Source organism: Lutzomyia longipalpis, chromosome 4 (genome assembly GCF_024334085.1).
Source record: "Lutzomyia longipalpis isolate SR_M1_2022 chromosome 4, ASM2433408v1".
Taxonomy (NCBI): domain Eukaryota; kingdom Metazoa; phylum Arthropoda; class Insecta; order Diptera; family Psychodidae; genus Lutzomyia; species Lutzomyia longipalpis.
Window position 1 is genome coordinate 10,015,978 of NC_074710.1, and position 17,278 is coordinate 10,033,255.

The 17,278-nt window shown below is 31.7% G+C and overlaps 1 protein-coding gene and 1 long non-coding RNA gene across 2 annotated transcripts in view; one reads left to right on the top strand and one right to left on the bottom strand.

The window, feature by feature from the left end:
• Positions 1-7,581, bottom strand: part of LOC129796285 (uncharacterized) — a 37,262-nt gene extending 29,681 nt beyond the window's left edge. Inside the window, exon 1 of the long non-coding RNA XR_008751202.1 lies at positions 7,380-7,581. This is a non-coding gene — a long non-coding RNA (uncharacterized LOC129796285). The remainder of the gene's footprint in view (positions 1-7,379) is intronic.
• A 270-nt stretch (positions 7,582-7,851) lies between these two features.
• Positions 7,852-16,335, top strand: LOC129796249 (protein charybde-like). The gene is made up of 4 exons (XM_055838036.1): positions 7,852-8,667; positions 10,773-11,040; positions 11,163-11,273; positions 11,382-16,335. Exons 1-4 carry the CDS (start codon positions 8,595-8,597, stop codon positions 11,464-11,466), a joined length of 537 nt encoding a protein of 178 aa, XP_055694011.1. The 5' UTR covers positions 7,852-8,594; the 3' UTR covers positions 11,467-16,335.
• The last annotated feature ends 943 nt before the right edge of the window (positions 16,336-17,278 follow it).

Sequence of the window (17,278 nt, forward strand, 5' to 3'; positions counted from 1 at the left end):
TTAAAGAGCATTAAAGGATTGAAGGTTTTGTTTAAAATGTTTTTTTTTTTCTGCAAAAAATATCTTCAAACAATTTTCTAAATATATTTTTATGCGAAATATTCAATTTGAAGAAACATTTCTTCTCATACTCCAGCTGTCTTTTGAGAGAAAAAAAAAAGTCATAAAAGTACTCAATGCGGGTTAAATTTTAAGGGATGAAATCTTCATGAATTAGAAGGACCACTAATATTGCATTCAGTACAAAAATATTATATTCCCCATTGACAAATTTTATTACACTCTTTTCACGTTTTCCAAAGCATAAAATGCATTCTGGGAAGACAACAAATTTATTGTTTTCTAACGTACATTCTCATGATTGTTCCTTCTTTTACATTTTGGTGTGGACTTCCGAGAGAGAGAAATATGTCATTTGTACGTACAATAAAATGCAGCAATGAGCTGGAAAAATTGCATCATTTCGACAGTTCAAATATACATAAAAATCCAGGTTTTTCTCTTGAGGTTGTGTAATAAAATTTGAACTCTTCGGGAAGAGCATAAAATGTTGAATTTTTGAGGGATTTCTTTTTTTCCTTCCATCGTACCGCGTAATGTCATTTGTATCCTTTTATTCATCCATAATTTTATGATTTCCTTTTTTATGGGGTCCTTTTTAGTGAGAAAAGCACACCCCTGTGCACATTTCCATCGTGATTTTCCTCACATCGCCCTTTTTTCTGAATTCTCTTCGCACATTCAATTGTACGCGTAAGAGTCCTTTTTTTGGTGGAGAGGTGCCTATTGATGGAAACTTCGCGAAGACATAAAAACTATTCCCTTCTTAAATATGCCACATATAGTAAATCAACAGGGTGCTGGAAACCCCAGCAATTTGGTGAATGGAAATACCTATAAAATTCATAATAATTTCCACACAACCACTACCCATTCCCAACCCCTCGTCGTTCCTATATAGCTCTTTGTTGTGCCCTATGTGTGGCACTCTCGGGTGCCACAGGCAGAGAGAACAAAGAAAACCCTCAAATGCCATACATACAATATACCTTTTCCTCCGTTTTGCCTATTGAACATGCACCCATTACGCATCTACAATTCTGCGCGTAGACCCCAACATGTACAAAACAGTGGTTGGACGAAGCTATGACAAGAATCGGAGGTGTTTTCATCACCAAAATACACCCAACATACGAAAATTCTCACTCAGAAGACAAACAAATAAATTTTTTTCCGTATCTTCCTGAATAGCAAAAGCAAATCACACAAATGCAGACATTTTTGAATGGGATGGTTGATTTAAATAAAAATACACATTGGGGGATGTGATAAACATGCGAATAGTATTGCGTCAGAAAAAAATACAGAAATCCAACAGAAATACTATATATAAAAATACAAGAAACAATCAAAATCCATTCAAATATTTTTGAGATGATTGGAGTGATTTTTCCAAATTAATTCCCATATTCAGACAATGTCACATTGAATACAACTCTTCTTTTTTTATATACATATGTATATCTCTGTCAAATCCTCAGTGGAAAATTCTGTCCACAATTCATTGAGTTGCTGCATAAGTTGTGTATATCCTTTCTTTGATGAAAAATTGAGTAGAAATTATATTCCGGCTTAAAGGATCAAATTTTACTTAAATTACAATTTTTGACATTTGCCTCTTTGTCATGTTTTTGAAATTGCCAAATTTTTAAGTTTTCTTCTATTTATTCATTAGATTTTACAATCAGCATCACTTAGAATTTAGTTTATTCCACTTCTTTTGAATTATTTCGCCAAAATTGTTAGTTTTTCTCCATTTTCAAGTGCAAAATTAACAATAGATTATTTGTCAACAAAAACTAAGATGACGCTGAAGTTGGCAACAAGAGTGGTGAATTTATTTATAAATATTAGTAAAGTATCTAGCAAATCAAGGTTATAAGCTTCATTACCTATTCAAAAAGAAATCTTCTATATAAGAACATAATATGTTATAAAACTATTGCATCAACCATATATTTGCATTTCCCTAAAATGGTTACTTCTGCCATATCGAAAAAAACAAAAGACTATGTATGTGTAAAAAAAGAACGATACGCTTTGAGTGTCATGTCACAATTTTAATTTACAGCCCGAGACCAGAGGGGGGGCAAAAAAAAGTATGGACATGGTATTAAAGTTGAGGACTCGATGACGAGTGGCCCCTATGCTCACAGAAAGCAATGCATTGGTCCTTTCTCTCTGTGCATTTGCACTCTCTGTGTCAATTTTTTTCCGCGTTCAAACTATTGTTCTCGAACATTGTTGTGCATATCGTCAATAAAATGCATGTGTGAGCACAACCCCAATACCCGGCTCCCTTGTTACGTACATGCCTCGAAAACCATGGCTTTGTACTATCTCTGTTCTTTTCGCACTGCTACGGATGGGAGATCTAACCAGTATTTTTCCCTATATTTCTCGCATATTGTTTGTCACTTTTTTTGTATATATAGTTTTTTTTATATCTCTCTTCTCCACTCTTTCGCCTCCTCCTTCCATCTTCACTTCGTTGGGCTTCTCTCTACATGGTGGATTGAAGAAAAACGCTGAAAATAAATAAATAAAACACACCATATATACAAAACTTGTTCCAAAAGAGAAAGAACAGGTTTCCAGTTCCACATCGCATCTAATATGTGCACAAAATATAAATGCGACTTGTGGTACATATGTACATGTTCATTTGTATACATACTGCTTCTCTTAATACGGGGTACGACTGTAAAGTAATCGTGGTTTAATAGAAAGGAAAATTATAAGAAAATAAGTTAATAGTTTAGGAAATTGAGTTTGAATTCGTTAAAAATTAAAATATTCTTCTTTACCACTATGCCATGAAGTTAACTGACTTACAAAACAATGTTACCAACCACACAGTATTTCAAGAAATACTTCTAGCCGCCGTAGTTGGTATACCTACTTATCATTCTAATTCCTCAAACTAATACAATTTTTATGCAAAACCACATTCGTACATTTTTATGAAATTCATTACGCCACAAAAAAATTAATTCGGAAACTTTTTGAACATACCTCGCATGGGCTTGAAAGTCGAATGATACAAACATCAGATCCCCCCTACCTACAGCACTCCCCATATACGAGATACTTTATTTTTACATATCCAAAAAAAAACCGACCGACAAAAACATCCTCCATGTTGGCCATTGTTCCGTCTTCAATAAAATTTAATTACACTGCCAAAATATCGCATACATATATTTTCAATTGCAACACGATAATATCGGTCTCACTTGTTTAAGAAAATTTATTTCGCTCTGCTGTTTAGTGTTCTACTCTGCACACGTAGAGAGGGCTTGCAAATGTTATGCTTTATGAAATATCCAACAAAATTTAATGGACTTTTCAATGGACAAAAACTTCTACTTGTTAATGTAGATTATGTGGCAATTAATGACAATTAAGATGCAAAAAGAAATTCAAAGTGATTATTTTTAGATCTTAAAAAATAACGTAAGAAAATAATAAAAATAATAATAATAATAGTATTAAATAATGGGCCTTATTTAGCGATCAAGAAACCCTTGAAATTTTGAAATTTCAGTACAAAATTTAAAGATTTCAAGGGTTTCTTGGACGCTGAATAAGGCTCAATATTAATAAAAATTAGTAGGTATCTCTTTAATTTTTCCTGAATCATTTATTTACCATGATTAGTGTTTAAAAAATTGTCATCTTTGGGTCCAATTCAGCGACCAAGAAATCTTTGAAATCTTTGAATTCATGTACTTTTCAGATCTGTCATCTGTGTCTTCAAATGTTACATTTTCCCCATATATCCTTTTTCAACTTTTAAATTCACCATCTTTCCTGTTCCCCCTCGGGTGCGCGCCAAATTCAAATTAATATTTTATTTTTGTAGTTTCGCAACAATATTTTAATCTTTAAAGATAAAACTTCAATTATTTACTTTGGATCAGAAAATTCTAGCCAAATATTTCTTATTAGATTTTCTATAAAAGATTTTTTTTAGTATTACTGCAGTCCTTTACAATAAGTTAAAACTTCACAGAACTTAGAACAAATCGATCCTAACGTCCTTTTTTATCTTAATATAGAATCCTTTTCGAAATTTCGTGCGAATTTCAATGAAAACTTCATGCAGTGTGAAATTTCATTGCATTGTGCAACCTTTCTCTTGTGCAGCGATATTTTTCCAGATCATCACAAGATGGAAAGGTTAACGTGTATGTGTGCGACTGTGTATAGTTTGACACAATTGTAGGAGCATTTATCGCTGATTTGCACGCGATATCCGAGGCATACAACTAATGTTACGCGTGTTCTCGACGTTTCGCGCATTCGAGAAGTTTAGAGAAAATTAATTTCACAATATTTGTGCCCAATTGGGGGCTTCTTGCTTTTTTTTCTAATAAGATAAGGAGGGGCTATATGGATCCGGAAGGAATCCAACAGCCGTACAATTTAAAGTGCAGAAGAAGAAGAAGAAGATAAGGTGCACTGATATCATTGATGTGAGTAATGAAATTAATAAAGAAACTCCGAGAGCTTTGACTTATGAGTCAAATTAAATTGAATTTTAAATTATGACGAAACTTTTTATTTCAATAAAATTTGGTTTTATTAAATGATTTTTGAGTTTACTAAATTATTTTTGTTGAAATTAGGAAATTCGAGGAATTAAAAGAGCGATTTGAAAATCGATTTTGAAACATTTTCGATAAATGGGCAAATATTAATTAAAATTTAGTATTTTTACTCTTGAAGAAAAAATTTTCTATTCAAAAAAAAAAAGTTCTTAAAAATTAGAAAAATTAATTAATAGCATAAAAATTTTTCATTAATCTTTTTAATATTTTTTTTAATCGAAAGAACGTAATTTTATTCACTAATTTTACATTCAAACCATGCTGTCCTCTAAAAAAAATATTACTACATACCTAAAAATTACATACATACATATTAATGCAATAATCACCAACCGTGAACCTTATGCTTTTAAATAGCGGTCGTTGATGTTAAAAATTGAATTCCATATTGCATTTGGCACCCCTTTGCAATATGCAACATACTTAACTTCTGGTACATTTCGTACCTCTTTTCACCACAGCAACTATACGTACAACATTCATTAATGTTGCATAGAAAGAACGTCAAATATACATCTGCTGTTCCACATTCCGCCAGTTGTTATCCCCTTATGTGATCATACGATGGCACTTTTATAAAAAATAAAGAAAGAAAGATATGAAAAAAGAACCATACTCGAAAGCAAATATTTTTTGCATTATGCTCTCCACGTCTATTGAGCATAGGGTCCCTATCAAAAGCTTTCCTTCGCCACACAAATTGCCCTCACTTTCTCTCTAAATATATATTTTTTTCGAAGATACATAGCGTGAGTTTGAACAAAACTCTATGACCTTTCATACCATAATTAACTCCTAAACTAGACTACATCCATTGTAAATTATAATTCTAAAAAGTTATGGCATTGATTTATTGACATTTGAAGTCCGTCTATTTTGTAACCTTTATAGTTCTGACCAAGGTTCTGATTCATTCTGCAAACAGTATAGTGAGTTAGAAAAAAAAAAACGGAAGAATAAATACAAAATTGTACTTCTCGGAGAATGTAAGCTAATTCTGTGAAAATTTTTGGTCAATTGTGGAAGAGAAACATCATCACTACACCACAACCCCGGTTCGAGCCATGGAGCAATAAACAAGGTAAATTTTCTCTTATTTGCGCTTCTCCATACACTTATTAAATTGTCCCAGAAGATAACTATTTATAAGTCATTTTATATATAATTAGAAGGTTGTATTATAGCGTTATCTCATGTGGAAGTGAAATAATATGAATTATTAGAACACGTAATAATACCTATATTATGTTTATATCTAAATGCTGACCAGAGGAGACTCCCCATTGGCAAAGAAAGAGCCTCCACTAAAGCAAGTTTTGTAGATTATATGGCAACCCAGAAAAGATATAACATACGATGGTATATCTTTTATCTTTTCTTTAAAAAAAAAAAGAAGCTGCAACTTGAAAAGTTTTTGCAGAAAAGTGTGCGTATGATCTCTGCTTAAGAAATGAGTGGTACAGTGAAGAAAAAAGGAGAGAATATTGCTTTTTATGATTTAGCAAAGAAAATGTTCTATTTGTGAAGTTGTTTACAGCAGAGAACATTTCATATGTATTTATACAAATAATAAAGAGAGGAAAAAGGCAGCACAAAAAATAAGAGCTTATGTATGAGCTCCTTCTCATAGGCACTTCTCTTCTCACTCTAACACCAGCAATTTATTTCTGTTTGTGCCTCTCCCCTTATGTAAAAGGAAACTCTGCTTGCTTCAAAATGATGGTTAGATATATACAATCCACTTATATATAGCTGGCACAAAGAACAAAATCTTGTGTCAGTGTATGCAGCAACACTTTATCTACTCTTGTATCTACCTATGTATATATTGGGTAGTGGAAGGTGGTTTCATTTTATAAATGAAACAACTATTGCATTCAATTAAAATTAAGAGAATTATAACATGGATTTGCTACTCGTTGTATACACAGTGTAAGTAATTAATATAATCAAGAGAAAATCTCTATATAGAATGAATAAGAAAAGAAAAACGACATTACAGATCATTTTCCTAATTATAGAATAATTATCAATATTTTGTAAATATCTTCCTAATCTTTTACTACATACAATCCACTATTGCAACAACATTCTCTAATCACTCGGATTGTAATACTTTTAAGATTTTTATTGATACAATGTTCTTTTCTAAGTTTTTGGTTTTAATTTTGTAGATACAATCACTAATCTGTTCAGAAAAGACAGTATATATGGTAATAATTCGGCTCAAAGGAACAAATTTTTCCTTTTTTAAAATAAATTAAGAATGTTTTTTAGTGTCCAAAATATAAACAACGCATATTGTCAAATTGACAACTTTATGACAATACCTTAAAAACTTTCAATTCTTTTATATGTTTCATCTATGTTTCATCCCTGTTTGTTTCCACTATCGATTTGTTAGTTAATTTCTGTATATCTGGTATTAATTTTCAATGAACTGAAACTGCTTCTTTCTTAGTCTCCGTTTTAGAATTATCTGCAGTTTATAAATAAATAAAAGAAGATCCTTGACGATTAATGACATTTTGCAAATTATTTTTTTTTAGAATATGGTATAGCTATATAATTTCCCTTTAAGCTCTCAAATAAAATTTGATAATAGGATGAAATTCACAATTATTCCTTTAGACGTTTCGATAGTTTTCGACTCCTTCATCAGGTAACGTGTCAGTTTGAATAAATTATTTTAAAAAAAAAACTTACCTATTTCAATGTTTACTGCAAAACTGCTCATACCATTTACTACAATCTCAATCTATTCTGTAAATTTGCACACGATTAGCTCTCCGATCGATGCCACAAAAAGCGTCCATACGCAGCATGATTACCGTGATGTTGGCATGGCTTGCTTCTCGAATCTTCCATCTTTCTCGGTGGCATTGGTTATGGCTCTGCAAGCTATCTCCCTCAATGGTTTAACAAGCTGAAAAAAAGTCGTACGACTATAGTTATACATTGTGTGTGTATATATGCCTCAATATCTCTCTCCATACATGATGTATGTAAATGATTTTTTCCAGTATATAATGTAACAGTGCTACAGCGGTGTTAATGTGTGTTAAGTAGTGAAGGAAAACGATTTTATGTATGCGCATGCCGAATGTGTGTACATCAGTCACGTATTCTGGGTTGATGTGGTGGGGAAGTCGGAGCCGAAGCTATAAAACCCAGCCAACAATCACCGGCCGGGTCAGTCAATCCAGAGCGTTCTTACTTGTTATGTTGTTGTTAAACCGATAGACATTACGTTTTTTTCTCATTCAAACTCAAAAAAGACCTCATCGAAGGTGTAATTTTTTTTCGTAAGAAGCCGGTATTCCAAGATACAAAATTAAATCGGCAAAAATGGCAGATCACTTATAAGAGAGAGTTTTCACGCGAAGGAGAAAAATTAAAAAGAAAAAGAAAAAATCCTTAAAACGGTTGAGCAGATCAACATCCAATATCACAGTTACATAGATGACTTTATTAAATTATATTTTTAATTACATGTGTAAAAGTATATCGAGGTGATATTTAAAGTGCTGTGAAAAAAGTCTATCTGCCGCAAGAGAAAGCAAGAAAAATTGACGAAAGTGTGCAAAGAAAAGCCCATTTGAGGAAAATCATCTAACTACATATAGTACACACTGGAGAGAGAAGTTTCTGCTGAGCGATTTTCCCAAAGAAGAAAAAAAAAGAAGGCCTTTTTGAACGGAGAAGACTTTTTTTGGTGAATTAAAAAAGAAGAGAAGAGAAAAAGAAAAATCAAGACAAATCTAAGAAGGAGAATTTTGGTGGAAGAAGGAAACTCAGGCAACGAGAAATCTGTGGAAGTCAATTGCTGTGCTAAAGACGATAACAAAGGGAGCAAGGAGGCAGAGAAGAGAGTAAAGGATCAAAAAAAAGGAAGATTTTTCAATATTGTTGAAGAGACCAATGAAAATGGAGGTGTTGTCAGTACAAAGTATGTTTCAACGGGAGTTCGGCCCAACTAAATTGGATGTCAAAGGTGAGTTTAAAAAAATTTTTGATATGTTGTAGCCATTGTAGCTATACTCCCACCCTTGCTCGCCCTTTCCCTATACGCCCTTCTCCTGACTCCTCTAACACTATCGATTTGATTGGGTTTCTTGCTCTTGTGATTTTTGCATTTAATTCAAATTGTTGGGTACATGCACTCCCCAAGAGCCGCAAATAATAAATTTCTACAATATTGTTGGACCTCGTTCAAAAAAAAAAGCTCCAACTATGTATTAGTAATTGTATAGTGAAAGCGATTTTTTTTATTACATCAGCTTTAACTATAATTTCCTACCGTTCCCGTTCATATTCAAAAGCCATTCAGATGGGCCTTCTCTTTCTCCCTCTCTCGGTCAAATGTAAAATAAAAAAAATTGTACCTCTGTTGCTAAGGCGAACTTTCTCGGCACTACTCAGATGTGCTTTGCACACACTCTTGCATTTTTCTTCATACTACGCGCGGCCCCTACTACACGTCACCTATGTATGCGTTTGTATGTATTACAAAAGTGTCAAAATTTGATTAGAATTTTTTTTTAATTCATCCAATAAAAAAACCAATTATACAAAAAAAAAACCTTCATAAAATATAAAAGAAATATATTTTTGGTAAATAATGCAACTATATTTATCCACTTATGCTCAATGTATGTGAGTATCTATGTACGAGATATGATTAAACTTATGTATATCTGAGAAGAGAAAAAAAAGGAAGAAAACAATGGAATAAGAATAGCAGAACTTTTTTTCTTCCTCCCCCTCCCCCTCAGCCCCTCTCCCAATTTCCACCACACACCAAAAAAAATCATCTAAATGGTCGTGTGAGTGAGATGGAGATCAATTTTTTATAGAGAGGCACTATGAAAGACAATATGTACAACTATATATGCTAACTAGCCTAGAATATTACATTATATACCTCTCAATTGTATATAATGTACAAAAAGCCTCTCTATAGGACTGCTACGCTTGCGCATAAAACATTTCTTTGTTCAGCTGATTCCCCCAATGTTGCGATATGTATGTGGTGGTTTATGTATATAGGAGCCGCTCGATTGCGCTCTCCTACCTCGCTCATCGAGAATTTTCGCCTATGAGAGCAACATAGGAAAAAAAAAACCAACCACCCTCTGTGAGAAGGGAAGTTAAATGCGAAGGGAAGTTTTGGGTGAAAAGAGATTTCCAATGATTTACCATTAAGCTCACCCCTTATGTGTTGTGCCCTTGGGCTTCCCCCCAGTAGAAAAGAGCTCTGTTGGCAAAGAAGGAAATTCGGGTAAATCGGCAGGAGTAATTAAAAGTACACGCTACTGTAAGTTTCAACATCTCTCGTTCTTCCAACATACATTGAGGGAGTATTATGTATAATTTTAGACTTGGGTAATTGCACCTTTTCGAGATCTTTCGCCGGATTCATCCAATATTTAAATTAATTACGATGTAACTGTCGAAATGCAAATGACCGACACAGATTGAGCATCGTGCAACAGTTCCAGATCGTAGACTTTCAGTTTAGTACTAAAAAAGAAAAACTAAACTAATACAAAGCTTTTTAATTCAATCGGTGGAAAAGGGGTTTTCTACACGAACAGAAAATTTTACTTTTGAGTATTTTCTTTTTGGAAATCAAAATTATAAGTTTATTTTGAAAATCTTTTAATAAATTGGAGCGAGTTGTCGCAATGAATAATTTTATCTGGGAAAAACTAAATCTAATTGAACCAGCCTAATGAACCAAGCGATCAGAATTTAAACGATCAAATTGATTCTAAGCAATTCTAGCCAATTGATTCTAAAGAATCCATCCTAGGTAACCGAAACCAGCCGATCATTACTGCGCGAAACCTAACCAAATGATCTCAAGTTAGAGATTCTAGCCAACAATCCTAAGCAATCGAACCGATTAAATCCTATTCTAACTTTCCAAACCTAACCTACAAATCCTTACCAATCGAAACTAGCCAACCCTAATCAACAGAATCCAACCGATAGAATCTAATCAATTCTGCTTCATCGAACCTAACCTAATTTAAGCAAATCTAACCTAAAACACCTAGCCCCATAACTAAACAAAATGGTTGTAACTGTTCTCAGACTGGACCATACCATTGCAACCACCCACTGCAAGCCATCAACAGTCACAGGAACAGCATGAGGATGCCCTACAGGCACTTTCATTGCGCCTACAGAATGAACTAAAATCGGCCAAAAGCCAGCATCTGGCCTGCACTGAAGTCCTCCTACCAGCTGACCTTTTGCGACGTGTAGCATCTGAGATGCTTAGCATGTCTGAGAAGGAACCATGCGGTATCCGTGGCTGTACAATTTACATTGAATTCGAGGAGGAGCCTAGCAATTCAAGGTGAATTCCCTACCTGGCCCTGATTTAAAAGAAAATCTAATGATAAAAAAAGAAAAATTAATGCCCCTAATTTTTAAAAATTTAATAGTTCAGCCAATAATTTTTTCTTTCTTTTCTTATAGGCGGATTGCAACCCTAAAGGCCGATCCTAGCACAGTATCAACTTTTGAGCTTTACTTAACACTCAAGCACGATAGGAGTGGTTGGACATCAATATTGCCACAATTTTTAAAGTAAGTTTCAAAATGGCGTCTTTTTCTCGCATAACCTATAATTTTTTGTTTGTAATGAAAAGAAAAGAAATGAATTGAAAAATAACAAAAAATTCTCTTTCTTTGCAGGAATTTGGCTCGTGGTAGTACAATAATGATAAGTCCGGATTTCAATTTAACAAAGAACAAATTGTATCGTTCCTTCAGTGAGTAAGAACACATCATTTGTCGTTAATTATTCACTTATCATCATAACAAATTTTTGGGGATAAGTTTTTCAAATGGAGAAAACGCCATCATTGTGAATTTTATCGTGCTGTTTAAGAGGTGCATTGATAGTAGCACCAAATGGATCCCTCCAAAAATAAACGTATCTTTTTTGGAGTTGATTTTGGATCCAAGAAAGGATTTTTTGTCAAGTGGAAGGAAACATACACACACATTAATGAGAGATGGGAGAATTTACATAACATAAATGAGAAAAAAAAACAAATTTTTTGTGAGAATTTTGCATGCATATGGAACCTATCGTAATAATATATTAAGATATATATATTAAAAAAAAAGAAATACATTAAAAATATACAAGAAATATGATCTTATTTTGTGCAAGAGAACGATAGGAGATATTCATATATTCGTAGAACACGATATTATTTATATTATCCAGAAAAAAAGAAGAAGATAAAATGGTTTGAGAACAAACCTCAATGTAATACCCTCTAAAATTTGTAAGTTCTTTTGATAATTCATTTTTTTAATATATAATTGCTTTCTTAAAGAGGCGTCCAAGTCGCATTTTTTTTTGTAAAATGATAAAATACTTCTGAGAGGTATTCGTTTTTTTTTAAGATTGGGATTATGTTGAAAACAATTTTTTTTTTGGTCAAAGAACATTTTTTTCCATGCAAAGAATGGATTTTTGTCAAACTATTACAGAGCAAAACAAAAACATTTCCAATCTAACCGATTTTTGGTATGTAGCTTAACAAAAATCCACCCTTAGCTTCCTGAAAAAAAAAAACAAAGGGGTCATACGACCTCTGTGATGATTGTGCAGCATTGAGTTCATCATGTAAAGTGAAATAGATGATCCACCTCCATTCTTAAAACTATTTTAATGATCCCATTGCTTACAATTAATAATGGAACATCACTCCTGAACACCTCTTTTTTTTCTCAAACACCCTCATTGTTCTGTGCACACAATCATCGTGGTATTTTCTAATTGTAGCGCGGTGAAAAAAAAATTGTTTTCAATGACGTGAAAGGAGAACATAACTATTGCAACTCACAATATAGAAACATATAGGTGTATTTAAAAAAAAACTTGATGTAATAACATTTTGTAGATGCGTTATTACGTACACAGAATATGCTCGAAAAAAAATATTGCTGAGAATCTAATAGATATGAAAAGAATTAAACATTGTGATCGGGGTACGAGAGAGACTTTACATCTCAGTTTATTGATACATTTTGTGTTGTAAATGCGATTTAATTTTTCTTTCCACTCCCTTAAAAAACCGCCCCTGTGTGACTTTAATACGTAAGGTTTTTTTTAAATTAAGATTGCACTGCTGACGTGAGCATTTCGCTGTACTATTCGATATTATAAAATAAGAAAAATTCAAAATGGCGTCCAAACTGCAAAAGAAACTTAGCTATTTACCCGCTATGACGCTGACTATCTGCCAAAAACGTGGCAAAAAGACATTTTAAAACAAAATATTTAGCAAAATGGACTGTAATCCATTTTAGTTGGATATTTTGTAAAAAAAAAAACTATCAAAAAAGGCACAAAAGTAAATAGTAAAGATTTTCAAAGATCTCCCAAACTCGAATGATTTGATCGCCATTTTGAAAAACAAAAAATATCGAAATATTTGACAAGACGTTCAAAACACGTTGCAAATTCAAATTTTCAAATATTTGTCAAATATGTCACATCAATGTCAAATACTCTGTCAGCAGCTGCACCCTATCCCCTCCCCACCAAAAAGCACTTTAGAGAGCAAAAACAAATATTTGGCTAGAGTTCAAAAACATGCAAAAAAATTCTTTTAGAGGCTATTCAATGAAGAAGAAAAAAACCTTTTTGCAATATCAGAAGAAATTCTTCATTTTTTTTTTTTCATAAAAAAAATAAACTCTAGAAATCTCCTCCAATGACGTGTTATTTTGAAAGAGTTTGCTGGATAAGATGAAAAAAAAAGAGAAAAAAAATCTAATGAATTAGAAATTAAATGTGATCCAATTAAAGTTCAAATATTTCTAACTGTTGATGAAGTGAAAAAAAATGTGCGCGATTTTGGAAAACAAAAATCATTTTAAAAATCAAATCGATTTTAATTTTTAAGTGCCCCACAAGAGGGCTTCCTATGTGCATTTTCATCCGTGGGATATATACAGAGAATATATCCTACAACGTGAAGTCCTATCTGGTCATCAAAATCATCCCCTTTTCCCCCCAAGAAAAAATCACTTTTTTTATCATAAACCCCGCCCCTTCAGTGATCATAACCTCACTTCTGAAGTAATGCTAATCATTAATTTTTTTTTGTAATAAGTTCTGCCTCAAATTTGAGGCAGGTGAATGTGGAAGAAATGAGAATAAAATTTGTTATTTATTTAATTCCTGATCACAATACGAGTTATCCCACCATGTGATTAATAAAAAAAGAAGTAGATGTGTAAGTGATTTTATATGATAAAAAACATGATATAAAACTTAGTATTAAACAAAAACAAAAAACAAAAAGTGGAATTAACAAGAAGAAGTAAAAGATGAAGAGTTAGACAGGATATTAAGTGTATGAATGTGTGTAATATTCTCAAAATGAATTACTATTACTACTACAAAAAGAAAGATGGAGTTTGACGTTTGTGTTTGTAGAGTCCTTAGATTTTTTACAATTGAACGGTTTCCCATGGCGTCCAAAATGGCCATCATGAGGGAATTTTTTTTGCAAGAAAAAAATGTCGGAGAGGAATTTACAGAGAAGAAATTTGCAGAAAAGTTTCTTTTTTTGAAAACAAAAAGAAAAAAAAAACAAACAACAAAAATGAATACACTTTTTTCAAGTACAACATCTGCCTCTTTGGCATTGCCATTGTGCTATGCCAAAAGCAGAAAAGTCAATTTTAATACAAGCCGCACTTGTATTAACTTTGATATTGATGATTTTATTGATAATGTATTTGATATACATATATTTTTAAGATGATACAAGTATGTATTAATAGAATGTAGGAAGCAAATCGTGATCAAAATCAGTTGTTGATTTCCTTATCATCCATTTGCCTTTTTAACTTTCACAGACAATTTTTTTTATTCAATTTCCAAATTCTTCTGACTCAGAAAATTGCATTATCGATCAAAAATTGAGATTTATACCGATAAAATATCTCTAATTCAAAGTTCTTTTTTCTTAAAGAAAGAGATATTTATTCAAAATGGAACCTATTTGCAAAATATCCCAAGCTTCTGTCTTTCAGAAAAATATCCCAAGTCACAAAGGCTTGGGATATCTTATTCAAGACATCAATGCAGCTCAGAATACAAAAAAAAATCAAATGATTTTTTTTATCATACAAAAGGAAATCAAAACTGAAATTTTCTTGATAAAAATAAAAATGAAAAAAATAATACATCAGTATTTCTTTAATTTCTATCGCGAATGCCATTTTGCTTAAAAGAAAAATAAATCAGCTATTCAAGTTTCATCTGCAAAAACTTCTTCTCGATCTCGTGAAGATTTTCTTTTATATTTTTTACTTTTATAAAAATTAAATTTATTTAAAAAAAATGCACTGCAATAACCAGAAAAAGGCCCAAAACCAAATTTCTCCCTAACACAGATTTTTTTTATTATTCATTGTAATTTTTCTAGAATATATAGAAATAAAAGAAAAAAAATGTATTTAATGACAAAACAAATATAATTGTGAGAATATAAAAAAAAGAAAAAAAGAAAAATAAAAAAGTGATAGTATATCTCGTGATAAATATTTAAGGGATATTGATTCAAAGGATAACAATGGACGTGAAAATATCAAGAAGGAAAGGTTTTCAGAGAGAGAAGAGTGTTGGAAAATCACGCGAAAGAGCCACCGATAGGAATTTCCATTAAAAAAAAGAAGAAGAAAAAACTATTTGCCAGACCAGAATTGTGGTAAAGAAAGAATTTTTGAAAAGAAAAATAAACCATTCATAGACACATTATTAAATGGATGAAAAAAAATATTGGAAAATGAATATGAAATCACTCAATAATTACCCCCTTATTGCATGTATCACATAAATAAATGGATGTCAAAAAATACATAGAAATATTTATTAAAAAAAAAAGTAGTCAAAGAAAACAAGCCGTAAGGAAACTTTCCTTCTCAGCATTGAAATTGTTCTTTCAACACACACAATTAAAAAAAAAATACATAAAACAAAACAGTTTATTTGCAAAAAGAAAAATTTGAATCAGTATACCGAATCTTTCTTTTCAATTTTTTTTTATAAAAAGAAAATAAATTTTAATCATAAGAAAAAGATGAGAAAAATATATATTACGTGTTTGATCAAGTCTAACATATTGTGATTTTTAATATTATGTATACATTACAATTTCAAAATATTTTACAAAAAAAAATTATGAAAGAAAATATTATGATTTTGAATGTGGAAAAAGGAGAAGTAGAAAAGGGAGTAAGAAACCCAATTCTATTTTATCCTCCCTTCCAAAAAAAAATGATTCACTTTGTCTTACGTAAAACCCTTTTATTGCATTATATTGTCCTTTTTAAAACTTTTCAAAAATATAAAGATTTTTTTTCATTGTAAAATTCCTCAATTAATTTGAAAAAAAAGAAAACAAGAAAAAGCAAGAGAATTAAAGAAAAAATAAACATACAAGTTTCTATGAATCGAACGAATTATTTATAATTATAGATTTTTTTATATATGTACTAAGATGAGATAAATTGACAAAAAAAAACACAAAATGCTGACAAAAAGAAAAAAATAATAAAACAAAAAAAATCAATAAAGAGATTTTTTATAATAAATAAAGTGACTCAAAAGTGAAAATTTATGTCTTTTAACTCACAATCCTCAAGCGGAAGGAAGTTTTGTTTGCTATATATTTTTGGGGAAATCTACATCGTTTCAACTTCTCTTTGTCGTTGTAATACTCAATAGAATGACCTTCATCTACCCTCGTGTGGAAAATGAATTCTCCTCCAAACACACCCCTCTTTGGAAGCATTGAGAAATTGAAAGGAAGTTTATATATTTTCTCCAACGCACACTACTAAGAAGCTTAACCACCACTCACGTGAAAAACTTCTATGTATGTGTGTACAGTTGAGTCCCGGGGTACAGCCCTCAGCCCTTCTAAAAACTATTCAGGTAAAGCCTTAATTACGAAGTTAATGAATGCTAAGAATTTTATTATTTGAGCAACAAAAATTAGTTTGACAACTCACAGTCGATCACACTAAAATTATAAATTAGTTTTTTAATCAATTAATTAAAGATAAAATTTATGAAAAAAAAATATTAAAAAAAGGCTCTGTAGAAAGGCTCTGTATATCAGGAACTAAATATCGGCAAAAAAATCCGAATTGAATTTAATACAAACTCAGCATATATTCTACGAATTCCCACTGCACAAATAATACATAGGAGAACGTGGCCCAATTTCGACCTCCTTTGACCTTTTTTCAATCCGCTATTACTTAAAACCGATAAAACTTTTAATATAGTAAATTATGGGAGTAAAAACTGCATAAAATGGACTTTAAAATGATATCAAATTTAAGAATATTGCTTTTTATATAAAACCATTTTTTCTCATTCTGCGCGGACCTTTGGAGGTCGGAATTGGCCCACTTTCCCCTACTATTGATAAAATTTTCCACTCACACCAACATATTACGCATAAATTTTATCAAAACGAGTCATAAATTCGTCCATAAACTCGAATATTTCAACCTCATTTTTCTGTGAGTACAAGAAACTAAAAAGAGAA